The sequence below is a fragment of the Dryobates pubescens genome, chromosome 1, assembly GCF_014839835.1.
Source record: "Dryobates pubescens isolate bDryPub1 chromosome 1, bDryPub1.pri, whole genome shotgun sequence".
NCBI classification, from domain to species: Eukaryota; Metazoa; Chordata; class Aves; order Piciformes; family Picidae; genus Dryobates; species Dryobates pubescens.
In genome coordinates this window covers 55,502,517-55,519,059 of record NC_071612.1, presented here as the reverse complement: position 1 = coordinate 55,519,059, position 16,543 = coordinate 55,502,517, and the positions used below count along the sequence as shown (strand labels likewise).

The following is a 16,543-nucleotide window of genomic DNA, read 5'->3' as shown; positions in this document are numbered from 1 at the left end:
CTCTTTTTGACCTTGACTGAGAGTAGATTGAACTCAAAATGTTGTTCTGTTCTTACTGGCACTCAGCATTATAACTTAACAAGGCATCTGCTACACAGTTTAACTAAACAATAGGTCACACAATAAATATGCAGAAACCCCCTTGAAACTACCGTACTGCCATGTCCAGACTTTGAAGTTCTGTTTGTAAAAATAAGGGAACACACTTATGAAACCCAAATGATTTTTGAAGGCCTTCTATGGATATTAACATCCCTGCTATTAATATCACTACATGAATACATCTATCTTTTATTGTAAAAGTGAAAAAGACTCTTATCCTTCTTGGATAGATCATTGACATAATTGAATAAGAGCATAAGCAGGAAATTTTGCTTATAAAAATCAGATGTGATTTGAAAGAAACCTATTAGTAAAAAGATATGATTATCAATTGTTCCTAATTCCCTCTGGCTGTTTTGAAGATTTCAGAGCAAAACCGTGGACTATAAACATTAGCCTATGAGGGGAATATAACACTCATTTCAGAAGTGTAAAAATAAATATCCCTTTTAACTATTCAAATTTTTATGTGTTTTACCACCTAGAACACTAGAACTCCAAAGGTCTACAAGTAAATATCTATTTTCATTATAAGAGATTAAAGACTTCCTAAGAGTAACCCAAGAGCAAAAAGTGTATAATGCAGTTGTCAGCTATATGCAATCCCTCGTAAGTATTAAAAAGCTTTTAAAACTATACTATGGTTTGTATCACCTTTCTTGTGCCTGTCTTTCTAGCAGGCAGCAGCAGTACCATGTAGTCTGGTTTAACTGAATTTCACTAGATTCTCAGACAGTCCAATCTCCTCTGTACCTCCACAGCTATTCCCCCACCCCACAGCCTTTCCTCAGTAGGGGTTGTTCCTCGCTGGCCACATCTCAAGGGAACAGCAAAAGTATGACCAGGACTTTCCTCCTGAGTGACCCTATAGTTATACTAAGGGACAAGAAAACAATTCTGACTAACCTGCTGGAGTTACTAGGGATGAAACCCAAAATCTGGCTTTAAGAAACAGTGATGACAAAGCTGCCTATTTGACTACTTGAAATTTTTTAAAAGGGGTAAGCAAAGGTGACATTTGTGCATCTCTGAAAATTATTTAATATAATAATCCATATTTTGGAAAAAATAGAACGTATACATTTTAGCTATGTGTGAGGTTTGTTGGGTTTTGTTGTTATTGTTGTGTGTTGGTTTTAAACACTGTCTTTACTTGTGTCTCTGCCTTCTCCTCCTCCTCTCTCCAGATCTGAGCTGGTTACCCTGGGAAGATGCCATCACTGCAGGTAGTCTTACTAAGAAGCTGGGTTTGTTTTTAGTTTTGAATACACTTAGGCTTATATTCATTATCAATAGAGAAGATTAGTTTGAGTTCCACAGCTGGAACCTGTGGAAATGGTCTGAGGCTCTATCCTTTGCACTTAAGAGTTTTATGCTGGCACAGATTAGTTGAAGTGTCCCTGTGGAGAATAGCTGTAGGTTTGTGATGGGATAGGAATTTAAAAAATAGATTAAGCCCAGCATGCTACCTGCTTTTTTACATCAGTCATGGCTGCTTAAATTCAAGTTACAAAGAGAAAGGCAACCAGAAGGACGACGGATGTGCTAAATGCTGCTTTGCCGTGTGATGATCTGCTTCCATGTTGCGTGCATCAGCTGCCTAGTCTAGCCTGAACTGTAGAAAGTCAAGAGACTGGCCAAAGAAGAGAGATAAACAAGTTGTACTAAAAGGAAGAAACAGTGAAGAACTGGTCTAAGAATGTATTTTATTACATAAATTCATTAAGGAGAAGGGGGGGATCAGCACAGGTTTCACAATATCACAGGAAACTAGGATTTGTGCCACCGAGGATTGGGTGCTTAGGAAAATGAAATTTCCTGACCAGGTGATGATGAAGGAAGGAATTGCTTGTGGCCCTTGATACAATCTGCATATCAATACACTTTTGTTCTTTTTTATTATTATTTATTTATTAAGCAATTAAGGGAACAAAACTTTCTCAGTAACGAAGTTAAGCATGGTGCCAATCCAAACTATTAGTAATAGAAACTTCCTGACCAAAACTTGGCATGTAGGTTTCTTGGTTTATTTTGTCTTATTTGGTTGTTGTTTTGTTAGTGATTGTTTTGGTTTTTTTTTTTAATAAATAAATCTGCTGCTTTACTGTTTGTTTTTCTGTGACATGTATCCAGAAAAGCAGATATATGGGATTGATTTTTTTCTCTTTTTAAGATAGAATTATTAAATCTAGTTTTAATGTTGATGGCAGTAGCACTCTTTATTTATTTCACTATGGATTGTAAAGAATATTTTACAGATTGGATTTTCTATGTAATTCCTTCCAACCCTATTTGTTGGACCAACTTCTGGTGTAATAATGATGTGTAAAAATAAGTATTTTTGTTATGACTAAGTGTACGTGGTCTGGATATGAGACTAAATGACAAGAACAAATTTACTTTGTGGTTTGGACTTGAATCAATGAGAAATTGATTCCGTTTCCCTCAAATTATATGAAATGTCCTACTGGCTCGGGCAGACCTTCTGTCTAGACTGTCTATCTAGTATTCTGTCTCCAACGGTTTCAATTGAACATGCTATTTAAGGAGAACATATAGGACTGCCTGCTTCTGCAGTCCATTTCCCTCACACTTCTCCAGCACTTGCATTCACTGAATTATGTATGCAGATGCAATGTCCCACTTCTCTACTCTTACTTTTTTTTTTTTTAAGGTTCTGATCTCCATTAAGTTGTCTGATCCATTATTAAACCTTGCAGTTGTCTGCCTCCAGCTTCTCATGACTACAAATTCTAGCATACAGCTTTACTTTTTCACACGTGCAGACAAGCTCTAGTCAGCCAGAATGGCACAGACAGGCTTAAAATTGGAAATTATTTCCAAAAAGTCAAGAAATGGCTAGAAAAAAGCAGGAGATAATGGACACCATTTCAATGATGAGTGAGCCACTTAACTTGGAAGAGTCAAATCTACAGGAAAAGGAACACCTGGCTGGATAGAAAATCCTCAAAAAATACGTAGGAGTTCCATCTGATTGCAAGATGAACATGAATCTGCCTTATAGCCAAATACCACACAGGAATGAATGTACATGCAGAAAAATGGGTTGGGGTATTTTGTTTTGCTCTCAATTGTTCTACACAATGAAGGTCAGTTCTGAAGCTCCCTTTTTCAGTGTTGAGAACCATCTTGCAGAGAACTCCTAGAAGTAAAGATTATTACAATCACAGTCATAAGGCCAAGGAGAAATCTGGAAAAGGAAAAGCTGTACACAAGTATTGCAAACCCTGATTTTACCTAGCTTAAAGCAAGACGACTAAGTGTTCAAATGTTTAAAGGGCTATTTTACATAGAAGAAAACTACTTAATTTGGTAAGGAAATCCTATTAAATAATAAGGAAAAATTAAGATCATAATCAGTAACTGTATTACAGTATTCTAGGCTTGGAAATGAATTTGTGTCAATACTGGTTTACAATCTTTTTGAGGCTCTTATACCTCAGCAATTTGCATTTGAAGGATTCAGTACATTCTTAATTTCTAGAACAGACAAAATGTTGAACAGACAGCTTGAAGCACAGAGGAAAACTGTACATAGGAAAATGCAGTAGAAAATACATGTATGAGGGAAGAAAAGGTATGCAGGAAAAAAGTTAGTGGAAATTTGGATCTCTTTATAGAAATAATTATTTCTGCCATTGTTTTAGCAATTATATAAAAATGTCTGTTGAACTGACTTAGGATCAGTTCATCCTGTTACATTCCAAGATTTTATAAATGTCATTAGGAAAGAAAGACTCTGAATACATTCTTTATCTCATAGATTGTCACTTGGAAGACTGCTGTAGGAAGGTATGTAACATGGTAAGTGTTTGGACATGCAGTGGTCATGTGCTGTTAAGTCCTAATATGTTTTGTTGAATCCAAATTTGTTTATATAGTGACATGGCTTTCGTTATGTCGTTTAGATTGTGCACAGCTTTCAGGTGGCATAAATTTACAATCCATCACTTCTTTGTTTATAGTCAGAGGTTGTAACAATCAGTTTACAGGGTATTAAATCAATCTTCTCTACATACCTGTTCTTGTGTGAGACCTTACTTTCCAAGAGGGAAGAAAAACTATGGTAAAGAGAAAGAATCTAATGCAAGACAGCTGAATAAAATGTGTGCTAGGGCTTTTTCCATTCTAAATTTAGGGCAGCTTTAGAAATATGTAATTTGGTTTGGATAATTAAAACACTTTTTTTCTGAGATGCTGCCTTGTGCTGCCCATTTTTTCATCCTACTAACCCCTTACTACAGAAAGAGTTGCAAGGGGTTTATGCAATTGCAGCTGTCCAATCTGTGGCATAGAGAAATTCTAATGCTAGAAATCAATAGTTTTTATTTTAACAGGTTAGAAAAAAGAATCATTGAGAACAAAGAAATTCCAATAATGCTGTAATCCCTGATTATCAGACAATGTGAAAGAAATCCTCCCTTGTTAATTATCAAGAAAGACCAAATTTTATACTAAATGAAGGAGAAATTTATGAATAACAAAGTGCAGGTTGCTGGGTCAAGCATTGTAGAAAGTTATTTTGCAGCAGTGATGTCTTTTTCATTGAATTAAAGTTATCCATCCTGGCAATACTTTTAAGGGACATGAATGTATAAAGCTACATTTCAAGAACACTGGCTGGAGATTTGGTGTAGAACAGTTTCCCATGGGTTAAGTTTTATGGTGAGGATGCTTGATTAAAGTTGAGGAAAAGATTACATCTGCTTTTTATGATCTTCAAGCCAACATGCTTAGATCCCTTTTCTGGGATTATATAGGGGAATGCCAAATGGGGGCTCGTACAAACCAAGAAACAAACCAACTAAACAAAACCCCAAAACAACCCACATACATTCAAAAATCTGCTTGTAAGGAAGGCCATTAGGCACAAAATCAGTAAAACTGCAGTCCCCCTAAATGTTTCCACTAAGTCATGTACACCTTACATACATATGATGGTTTGAAGTGGACTACAACCTGGTCTCCACTTGCACTATACTTTTTCTGAAATAAATGTATAATAAAACTTGAGATTGAAAGATTCAGTTGGCAGAAAATGCATTAGTAAGCAGCTGCTCCAGTAGTTTGGCACTGAATTTAAAATGCCTCCTCCTTTTCTTTTTTCCCCTGTACATATCGGGCTCATCTACATTATGTACATTGGACTTCGATGTTGAAGACACTGATCAATATGCAATTTTTTCCTCCTATGTTTTTAAGAATCAAAGGGAATATAGGGGAGTCCAATCTGTAGAGGAGCTAGAGACAAGAAGTTATTACAAAGACTTCAGCTTTTTTAATTACTCCAGAATGGCACTCCCAGTCTTCTGAATTACTGCTCTCAGTGAACAATGTTTCCTACCTTTGAGATTTACATTAAATTCCACTGAAACTCACCAGAAGGATTATGAATGTTCAGAAAAAAACAAACCATGCTATCTGCCACATTAGAATTGCACGATACTGATTTTTCTTGCTGCTATTAATACCTTTCTGTTCCCCAGTCTCAGCTCGCTTTTATTTTAGTGGTTCCTCTCTCACCTTTTATACTGCTAATGAATGGAGATAGGAAACAAGTACTGAAACACATTCGTGTTTTGGAAGCAGAATGTATCAGAAAAGACTGTAGCAGCTATGTCTAGACACAGGAGAGGAATCTGCTTGGCATGTATATTACACCAACTTGGACAACAGAATGGGGTCTATATTTTTAATTTTTTTAAATTGAATTTTAGAACAACATCAAGAGAATTCATTTGAAGGAATCTTGCATCTGACAAAAAATTTCCTTTGTCAATAGTAACTATCATTGCCATTGAAACATAGCAGGGCAAGACCTAGACTTGTATTACTAGATTATTAGGGGTATCTCTTTAGTCATTTGTGTTTATAAAGGTGCCACATAGAACTTAAATTGTCCTGCTGGCTGACTTCTGCTGAATTTGAAGGCTTGAGGAGATATATTAATCTTTACATGGTAGAGAAAGGAGAAAATATTTATAAATCAGTAAACCTTTAAATTAAACATCTTTTATGGGATAGAAATAAATACACCCTGACTTGAGAAAAGTCTTAAGAGTCCTAAAGTCAACAGAACTGTGATTTGGAAACAGCAAATACAAAGTATCAGAGCTTTCTACTACTACATTGTAAAAACCTTATAGTTGGAATTAAGGCACAATGACTATGGTTACTAGCTTTCAATTATGACACTTTAAACTTGCTCTACAGAGCAGTAGCTGATGGAAATACTCTCTTGCATAAAAGCCTTTGATCCCATGAAGGATGTTCTATGAAGGGGTGTGTGTGTGTGTGTGTGTGTGTGGAAAGGGACAGAATGAAAATGTTGGGAAACTGGGAACATAAATAATGAAGCCAGCTGATACTATTGATACCAGAGCAGGAGTGGTATGTTCCACTCAGATTTGTGATGTAGTTAGGGGGAAGCACTCCTTGCGTGGCACTCAATTATTGAAAGAATATCTGTGTGTGATTTGGCAGGCAGGTTTTGTAAATGTGCTGCAAAAGAACTTGCTTCCTACACCAGTCTGTGATGCTACCAGGAAATTTTAATATATTTAAACTCAAACCAGTAACACTGAACTTCTGTTTAGATGGGTTTTACATCCCGAACTATGCTCTCTTTAGGCTTAATCCTATGCTTTGCTCTGTAGTGCTGTAAGAGTCCACAGAAAAACAATAGCCACCTTAATTCATATGCACTCTTTTATATATTCACAGCTCTTTTGCGTAACTTTTACCACTGTCTTTGCTTCATTGCTGTTATAATCTTTAATAAATAAGTAAGTGCTTTAATAACTTTCTAGTAACTATAAAAACTTTTAAAATACAGCTCTTTTTACATTTTGGATTTCATTCTTTGTTACTTCCTAGCACTAAAATATTTTGTGTAGCAGAAAGCTGAAATACTGTTTTGAAAATTATAACTAATAAAATGAACAGGAGGTACCTAAAGGCTTGCTAGAGGTGCCTTTACTCATAACACCTACAATGTCATTCCCTGAATAGTTACATCAATCTGAAAAGCTATATAAGCATTTGCACAAGGTTCAGAAATGCTGTTCACATCAAGCAAAAATACTATTAGAGGGAACACAATTTTTTCTTTTTGCATATCTGGGCAGGGTGTAGTGTGTTACTACTCTGTGAGCAATGTCCAATCTGGTTTGGTTTTACAGCTTGACTTTTTTAATCACAGTGACGGGAAACAGAGTCTACACTCTGCTTTATTTAGGGCTCTGAATGGGATGTAACTCCTGTTCAAAGATGGCTCTGAGATGTCATTGATAGGAAGACTTACCAGTAACATGGTGCTCTGGCATGGTTTCTAACACGGCAAAATCGTTTACTGACAAAGAAAAAAGAAAAAACCCAATCCCAACAAACCAACCAACCAACCAACTAAAAACTGTGAAGCTGCCAACCCTGCTCAACATGTAATGGATTAGGATTAGCAGAATTTTTGTTGTGTGATATCTGCGTGCTTTTACCAAACTTCATCCGCTAGTTTCAGAAGCCCAGTAAAACAAGCAAGCCACTTTACTTTACTCTCGGGACTGGGACCCGGGGCGGGACAAGCCCAGCGCTGCGGGCCCGCCTGTGCCCCTCCGGGGTGCGGGGAGGGGCTGGGGCCTGCTCGCCTCCCCTTCCCGGCACAGCCGCGCCGCACCCCGGGCGGCATTTCGCGCGCCGTGCGGGACGATCCGCTCCACGGGCCGCCAGCGCCGCGCCAGCGGCAGGCGGCGCCGCGGCGGCAGCAGCAGCAGGAGGAAGAGGAGGAGGAAGGCTGCCGCCGGGCCCTCTCGCAGCACAGAGGCGCAGGCAGAGGGCGCTTTCGCCATGCGCGGCCGTCGCCGCGCACCCCTTGGCCGCGCTGCCGCTGACAGGCGTCCGGAGAGACCTCCGCGGCGAGAGGAGCGGAGCCCCTCGGCCCAGCCCGGCCTGGCTCGTGCAGGAGGGCGAACGGAACTCCCCGGGTGCGACTGGCCAGCTGCTCGCTCCCGCTCTGCCGCTCTCTCCCTCCCTCCTGCCCTTCCCTCCTCCTCTCTGTGCTTTCCACCTCCCTTGCTCCCGAGTGAGCGCAGCCTCGGATGTCCGGTTTCCTGGTGGGTTTTTTACCTGGCAAACTCCGGATAACTTTGGTGGGAATTTGCAAAGCGGCTGGTAAAGTTGGGAACTCCCTTGCAGGCGTCTAGGAGCTGCTGCTACCGCGTCTTCTCCATCCTACGGATTTACTGCCTTGGATATTGCGAGGGGAGGGAGGGGGGAGAGGACAGCGAAAGAAAAGGGGGAAAGGAAGACAAGGAGCCTCATAATTTCGCTTGCATTCCTCCGGCGGCCCCGCTCCGCGCGCGCTCTGCCATCTTTGCACCATGCACTTGCTGGAGGTGCTCTCCCTGGGTTGCTGCCTCGCTGCCGGCGCCGTGCTCCTGGGACCCCGGCAGCCGGCCGCCGCCGCCTACGAGTCCGGCCAGGGGTACTACGAGGAGGAGCCCGACGCGGGGGAGGCAAAGGTAAGCCCATGCCCCCTCGCTAGATGCCAGCTCACTCCTCTGAGCATGTGGCTCTGAGTCCGTTTGAACAGACCGAGGAAAACATTTGGGAGTAGTAACTTTTAACTTAATCTGGGGGTTTCTTTAAACGTGGGGGAAGGATTTAAGAAGAAGAAAAATTGCTTGGGTTTTCAAAGTTGCTGGAAGAAAGGTTGCACGGGGAACTATATGTACAGAGAAACTCACAACACCTGATGGGCTGAGGCAGTCCCAGGGCTCTGCTCCTGCCGCGGTGCTGGGGTTGCCCGACGGGGAGCGGGCCCCGCCGTGGCCCCGCCGTTTGCAGAGGAGCCCGGACAGAACAGCGACCCGCGGGCTTCAGCTTGCCCTGGCGCTGGCAGCTGGGGCGCTTCCCGCCGACCGGTCGCGGTGTCGCTGCCTCGGAATGAGCGAAACTGCGGGGTCCTGCAGTGACTGGGGCGGGCAGAGCAGGGGAGAGGGGGCTGAGGAAGGCTCGGAGGAGCAGCTGTGCGCAGGAACGAAGCGGTGAGGGAGTCGGAGCGGCGAAGGGGGGTGGGTGGGAGGGAGGGGAGGGCTATGAGAACAAAACCCGAGACTTTCCATTTGTTGAAAAGTCTCTTGGAGTTACTGACATTTTGGATGAGTTGCTGCTGCATGACAAGAGTTGATTGGAGCTGTAAGGTGACACTCGAATCTGAAAATTTTCATTCTGCCCAGGCGCACGGCAAAGGTTGAGCTCGAATTCTCAGATTTCAGTCACAAATAATTACTATTCTGCCTTAACTGTGGGTTGCACAGGAGGTTTCGTAACATGGAATTCAGTATCTTTGTCACTCGTAGTTTTGCAGTTCCCGTTATGCTGATGCATGAAAGTGATGCATAGTATGTGGTTGTATAAACATGTGGCGTTATTGGGAAGATCTCTGATGTCTGAACTTGTAACAATTCTTACCTTCCTTACATTGTTTTGAAGATTTTTGGCATACTTACTGAAAGCAGTCATGACCCAACTCATTCATTACTCATTTCAGTACGGGCCAGGGAGGAAGGCATTTGGATTAAATGATGACATTCTTATTAGTTTTTTTTTCTTATGCTATTTGCTTTACTGACGAGAAGTTTGGGAGATTTTACTCTTAACTACAGGGGAAGTCCAGTTTTGATAGTATACATTAGCTACACTGAATTCAGATATTCAAAGCATTTGTTTGAATAGACCGTGTGTTATTCACAGAATTCATGCTTTTTAACTCATATGTCGCATCTCTTTAAATTTTAATGACAGCTGAATGCGTGCATTGCAGTGTTGTGATTTCTAATATGCTATCAATGATCATATTGCTTAAATGGTTATCAGGTATTTTTCAAACATAGGTATTTAAAAATAGGAACACAGAATTAATTCAGCTGGTCACTGTTATTGCTTAGATTGTTTATAAAAGAAATGCAGAACATAGTGAATGGTAAAAATACTTCAAGTCTTTCCAGCCTATGACTGTACATCATTTACTTATTGGGTGAAATTGGTGTTTGAGTTGTAAAGCCTTGGAAGAGCTTATACTGAAAAGGTGGAAAGAATCCAGACCGGAGCATGGTGTGTATTTTGTACACTTAAACTGCTGAGGTAGAACAGCTGATAGAAAAGACATTCTACTAAGTGATGCTGTATGTTCCCATGCACAGTCAAACTGCCATGGTAGCGTGTGATGTAGAAGTGCAAGTGCTCCCTGGAAAAAGGGGAACTCATAGCAAACCAAAGGAAGAAAGGTCAAGAGACTGGGAAGTGAGTGGGATAGCATGTGTTAAGAGATTACATTAACAGAAAAAAAAAAAGGTTTTGTACCTGATTACTAATGAGTAGCAGAGGGAGAGGGTTACTCTGGGTGCAAGCAGACTTAGTTATGTTGGAAGTCTTTAGTTGCCGAGTTTGTTGTTTTTGCTGGAACTGTTTGAGTGAGTACTGTGTGTATTTGTTACTGTGATGAGAGGATGTTGAAATAAATGTCTGAAGTAATTATGAAAGGATTAAATAAGTAAACTGCAAGTAATTGTTTCATGGAAAACGATTACATTGTCAGTAAAAAGTCTTGAACTTTCTTAACTTCAATGAAAAGTGTGTGTTCACTTCAGTCTGCCCTAACTTTCCATTCATATACCATACGGCTGCATATTAAATGGATGCCTAAGTGCAGGTCATACAGCCTTTTGGATCAACTCTTTAAACAATAGATTTATTTATCTTTACTCCTTTTTTACAAACTTCAGCTTTGGAAACATTTGTAAAGTTGTAGATGAAAGCGAGGGTCCTCCAGCACAGGAGGAAAAGCTGGACAGAAAATAAAGACATTGTGTTTTTATGCAGGTAAGTGTTACATGTTAATCTTGTCCTAGTGATTTGCAGCAATTTGGAAACACTACAGATATAAATAGCAGTCATTTTTCATGCACAGCTCTTGCAAGGGCATGTTCTACAGCAAGTGGGCACTGATAAGCTTGTGCAACACTGCCTCCCTCTTTTTTTTTTTTTTTTCCCTGCATAGGGATAAAGTTCATCATTTATCAAGCTTACAGAGCCCAAATTAATACTTTTCATTTGAAGTGTCTGCTGAGAGAGATGGGAACAATTTCTGCCTGTCGATTACCTCATCTGGATTTCCTGTGGCACAGGAAGGTTGCCCCAATACGGTGACCTCCTCAAAGCTGCATCCCTCCTCTCTTCTGCAGGGCATGATGTAGTGTTGTCCCAGCTCCCTCTCTCTGGGTGGCCCGCTGCAGAAGGCCTCATACCTCAGTTATCTCTCTGCTTAAGGTGAGATTGGGGGAATCAACTCTCCTGCTCCTGGGGTTGCTGCACTTTGGCAGGGGTCTGCCACCCTGCAGGGATGTGTGGAGCATTTGCAGCTAGGAGAGGGTGAGCAGTTGGGTGACATTGATGACTTGAAACTTTACCTTCTCATACTCTATGAATATTTTAATAACTCCTATAATGCATTTAGTCTCTGACTCTTGCTCTTTAGGTAGTTTTGAAATAGGAAGGTGCTGTGTGTATGTACTGTCCACCCAGGAGGACCAAGTGTTTTAATGTCTTTAGCAGTGATCTGGAGGAACTCAAGCCTGGCCTCAAGTTTGCAGATGACCCTAAGCAGGGAGGGAGCATTACTGTGTTTGAGAATGGGAAGGCTCTGCAGAGGGACCTGAACAGGCTGAATTGATGGGCCAAGGCCAGTTGTTTAAGATTCAATATGGCCAAGTGCTGGGTCCACAACAGTCCCATGCAGAGCTACAGGCTTGGGGGAGAGTGGCTGGAAAGCTGCCCAGCAGAAGGTGGCATTTGTGGAGGAGCTTTGTTTGACAGCTGTCTGAATATGAACTGTCAGTGTATCCAGGTGGCTAAGAAAACCAGTGACAACCTTTTGTTAGAAATAGTACCACCAGCAGGATTAGAAAAGTGATTGTACCCCTGTGATCAGTGCTGGTGAAGCCCCACCTTGAATACTGTGTTGAGCTTTGGACCCTCACTAAAAGAAAGACATTGGAGCATGTCTGGAGTAGGATAACGAAACTGGTGAGGGTTTTAGAGCACAAGTCTTATGAGGAGTGGCTGAGGAAACTGGAGAAAAGGAAGCTGAGGTGAGACCTTATCACTACAACTACCTGGAAGAGGGTTGTAGCAAGAAAAGTATGGTCTCCTCTTCCAGATAACAAGGGAGAGGACAAGCGGAAATGGCCTTAAGTTGCACCAGAGGAGTTTTTGATTGGATATTAGGAAAATGTTGATCATTGAGAAGGTTGTGAAGCACTGGAACAGGCTGCCCAATGAAGTGGTTGAGTCACCATACCTGGAGGTATTTAAAAGATGTGTAGATGTGGTGCTTACGGCATGGTTTAATAGTGGATTTGGCAGTAATGGTGTAACTCAGAGAACTTAAATGTCATTTTCAACTTAAATGACTCTATGAATCTATGATATAAATGAAATAATATAATTTATTATTAATTGCTGAAAGTTTCAAAGTGAACTGGAGAGACTGCACTGGTGTTGTTGGCATGAATTGACTACTTAAGTTATTGAAATGAAGTCGTGACAGTAGCATGTGCTTGGACTGCTAATAAATTACCTAATGGTAATAAGGTAGCAGTAGCAGATGCTGGTTATTATGGTAACAGTAGTATGGTGTCAATTACTGAAAAGAAGCCACCCTGCTAGAAGGGTTTGTCATAGCTACACCTTCATTTTGTTGCATAGTCAAACCTTTAGGATCATTTACCAGCAGTCCTGGCTAACTGGGGAGGTCACGGATGACTGGAGATTGGCATATGTGATGCCCATCTACAAAAAAGGCCAGAGAAGGATGTGGGGAGCTACAGGCTTATTAGTCTGGGCAAAGTCATGGAGCAGATCTTCTTGAATGCTATTATACCATGCATGCAGGACAGCCAGGTGATCAGGCCCAGTCAACATGGGTTCATGAAGGGCAGGTTCTGCTTGACGAACTTGATCTCCTGTGACAATGCGACCTGCTTAATGGATGAGGGAAAGGCTTTGCATGTTTTTTACCTGGACTTTAGCAGAGCCTTTGACATTGTTTCCAATAGCATTCTGCTGGAAAAACTGGCTGCTCATGGCTTAGATGAGTAGATGCTTTGCTGGATAAAACATTAGTAGGATGGCCAAGCTCAGAGAGGGTGGTGAATGGAGCTAAATGCAGTTGGTGGCTGGTTACCAGTGCTCAGTACTGGGGCCAGTTCTCTTTAATATCTTTACCAATGATCAGGACAAGGGGATTGAGTGCATGCTCAGTAAGTCTGCAGATTCCATTAAGATGGGAGGAAGTGTTGATCATCTCGAGGGTAGGAAGGCTCTGCAGAGGGCCCTGGACAGGCAGGATAAGTGAGTCAGAGTTTCAATGTAGCCAAGTGCCAGGTCCTGCACTTGGATCACAGCAACCCCATGCAGTTCTGCAGGCTTGGGGAAGAGTGGCTGGAACATTGCCTGGCAGAAAGGGATCTGGGGTTGCTAGTTGATAGCTGCCTGAATATGAACCAGCAGTGTGTTCAGATGGCCAAGAAGGCAAATGGTATCCTGGCCTGATTCAGGGATAGTGTGACCACAAGGACCAGCAAAGTGATTATCCCTCTCTGCTCGCCACTGAAGGAAACACACTTTGAGTACTGTGTTCAGTTTTGTGCACTGTATGTTAAATTCTAGGATTTCCTCTCATCACTCGGTAGTGTAATCTCAGACTCATCAAATTTGTTAGTTGCCTCTGAGTTTCTACATGTGCTGTACTCTACATTGTGGTGTTACATTCACTGGTAAGCGACGAGGCTAGGTTCTGCAAACAAGCATAAACCTCACACCCAGCACATGGAGAATACTGAACTGAGTGAGTAGGGACAATGTTGTTTTGTCTACTGCAGCTTTCCTGTTAATATGTGTAACCACGGTCTTTTTTTCAGATGAACATGCACACACAGAAAGATGCTGTCTGTTTTTTTAGATACAAAGTGATAACCATAAGTAATATAATAGGACCTATTGTGAAGACTAAGCAACAAATATAATTATGAAACCTTGGCCTAGCCTTTTGTATGACTGGAGTGGAGTACTAAGCACTAAGAGCTCCTGGCTTTTCTAGTTCTCAGTGTAGGTATGTGCATTCCTGGGTGTCTTGTGTAAGCACACTTGTGTGCCTCTGAGGGACTTTACAGGATTACTGCTGACAAATAACTGCACTTCTGAAGGTTCTAAAAAAGCTTTGGGGATCACTTTAACAGCAGTGTTTGGAGGTGTGCAGAACCATCCCATCAAAAATGTTAGATTCAATTTGTGTTTAAAAATCTTGCACGCTCTTTAAGGGTGCCTGTCTGCTTATTTTAGCAAAAACAAAGCAGGACTTGTTCTTCAGGCTGTTGTAGTGGAGTGTAATGGTAATAATCCTCTCTCTATTGATATGCTGCAACTGGAATAGAAAATCTGTCTAGAACCTCATGTTCAGCTGCTGCTTTTTTGAATGTGGTCAGTGATTCATTAAAACAAAATGCTTGGAATAAAGGGAATCCAACTGAAGTCAGGCTGGTATCCTACCAAGTTTAGTATCCCTGTTTAATGTAAAAAATGTGCTACATCTGTTTGTAGAATATACTGTAAGAAATTCCAAGCAAGGTTGCCACTTGAAAGACGCAAGCTCTTTCAAAGTTGAAGTTGCTGCTTAAGAGTTTGGTTGGTAAAGTGCTGCATTTAATCTACTGTGTAGGGTACCACGATGCTTTAATTATCTATTACAAAAATTTGATACTTTTTTTTTTCCTAATTCCACCTTGTTTCTAACCTGAGTGATATGTAATGCCAGGTTCCCCTTTTATATATGTGTCTGCTTCAAAGGCACTAATGACTGCATAAATTGCAGAAGAATTTTAATTTAAAACATAAATACCTTAGGGAGGCAATGGGAAGTTTTTTGTTGAATTGCTATTATGTATGAATTTGTCAACTTGATTTTCATGTTTTGTGTTTATCTGTCACCAGAATTTTTTCTGATGGGTTAATATTTATGTGTTATTTATGGTTAACTTCAATGGAGAAGTTAATGGCATTTATTTTCTGATACTGCCAAAGCCCCATACTATTCATATAATGGCTTCACCAATTTTGTGACAATTCTCAAATAGCTTGACCTCTAGGATGCAGCTTAAAAATTGTTGAAGGTGTTTCACATCCTGTTGTTCCTCCCTGAATAGACCAGGCATGCATCAAGAAGAGGGTGGCCAGCAGGAGCAGGGAAGTCCATACCTTGAGTATTGTGTCCAGTCCGAGGACATTGAGACTCTTGAACGTGTCCAGAGAAGGGCAACGAGGCTGGTGAGAGGTCTCGAGCACAAGCCCTATGAGGAGAGCCTGAGGGAGCTGGGATTGTTTAGCCTGGAGAAGAGGAGGCTCAGAGGAGACCTTATTGCTGTCTACAACCACCTGAAGGGTAGCCAGGAGGGGGTTGGTCTCTTCTCCCAGGCAACCAGCACCACAACAAGAGGACACAGTCTCAAGCTGTGCCAGGGGAAGTTTAGGCTCAAGGTGAGGAGAAAGCTCTTCACTGAGAGAGTCATTCGTCACTGGAATGGGCTGCCCAGGGAGGTGGTGGAGTCACCATCCCTGGAGGTATTCAGGAGGGGATTGGGCATGGCACTTGGTGCCATGTTTTAGTCATGAGGTCTGTGGTGACAGGTTGGACTTGATGATCTTTGAGGTCTCTTCCAACCTTGGTGATTCTGTGACTTCTTATCCCATTTTAGTTCTTTCAGGTAAAATACTGGCAAAGAATTGCATGATTTTGGAAGACACCAGAAGGCTGCTGGGGAGCTGGAGCTACAGGCATTTCTCTCTGGTGTCACAGGTGTGGCGGCCCCTGTGTTAACTACTTCCTGATTATGGCAGCGCTGCAAAATAAGCAAATTCAGGAACTGGCTGTCATCCAGAGCAGAGTCCTGTACACCATTAAACAGTTTATTTTTTTTTAGTTTTCTTACCCAAGAGTCATGTTCTGCTGAGAGACAGAGGAGAGGAATTCAGCAGAAGGAATTCCTTTGGACAAAAGATGCAGCATTTGTCTATTTCCCCATTTTATTCCCAAAGGACATCAATAACAACCTCCTAACCTGCCCTCCACGTGCACATGTGAAATTTTCCAGGACTTGTGAAGATTGTCAGAAAAGATAGATCCCCTGTTACCCCTGTACCGCTGTATTCCGCATTGGTGGGGTACTGTGTGCAGCTCTGGTCCCCACCGTTTAAGAAGGATGTGATTGTCCTTGAGTATGTCCAGGAGGGCAACAAAGCTGGTGAAAGGGCTAGGAGGATTGTCTTGTGAGGAGCATCTGGGGACCTTGGATTTGTCTTCTTTGGAGAG

At 41.7% G+C, this 16,543-nt stretch overlaps 1 protein-coding gene across 1 annotated transcript in view; it reads left to right on the top strand.

The window, feature by feature from the left end:
• The first annotated feature begins 8,083 nt into the window (after window positions 1-8,083).
• The window catches only part of VEGFC (vascular endothelial growth factor C), a 75,985-nt gene continuing 67,525 nt past the window's right edge, over window positions 8,084-16,543 (top strand). Inside the window, exon 1 of the mRNA XM_009896351.2 lies at window positions 8,084-8,639. Within this exon, the coding sequence (XP_009894653.2) occupies window positions 8,499-8,639 (141 nt within the window). The 5' untranslated portion in view covers window positions 8,084-8,498. The remainder of the gene's footprint in view (window positions 8,640-16,543) is intronic.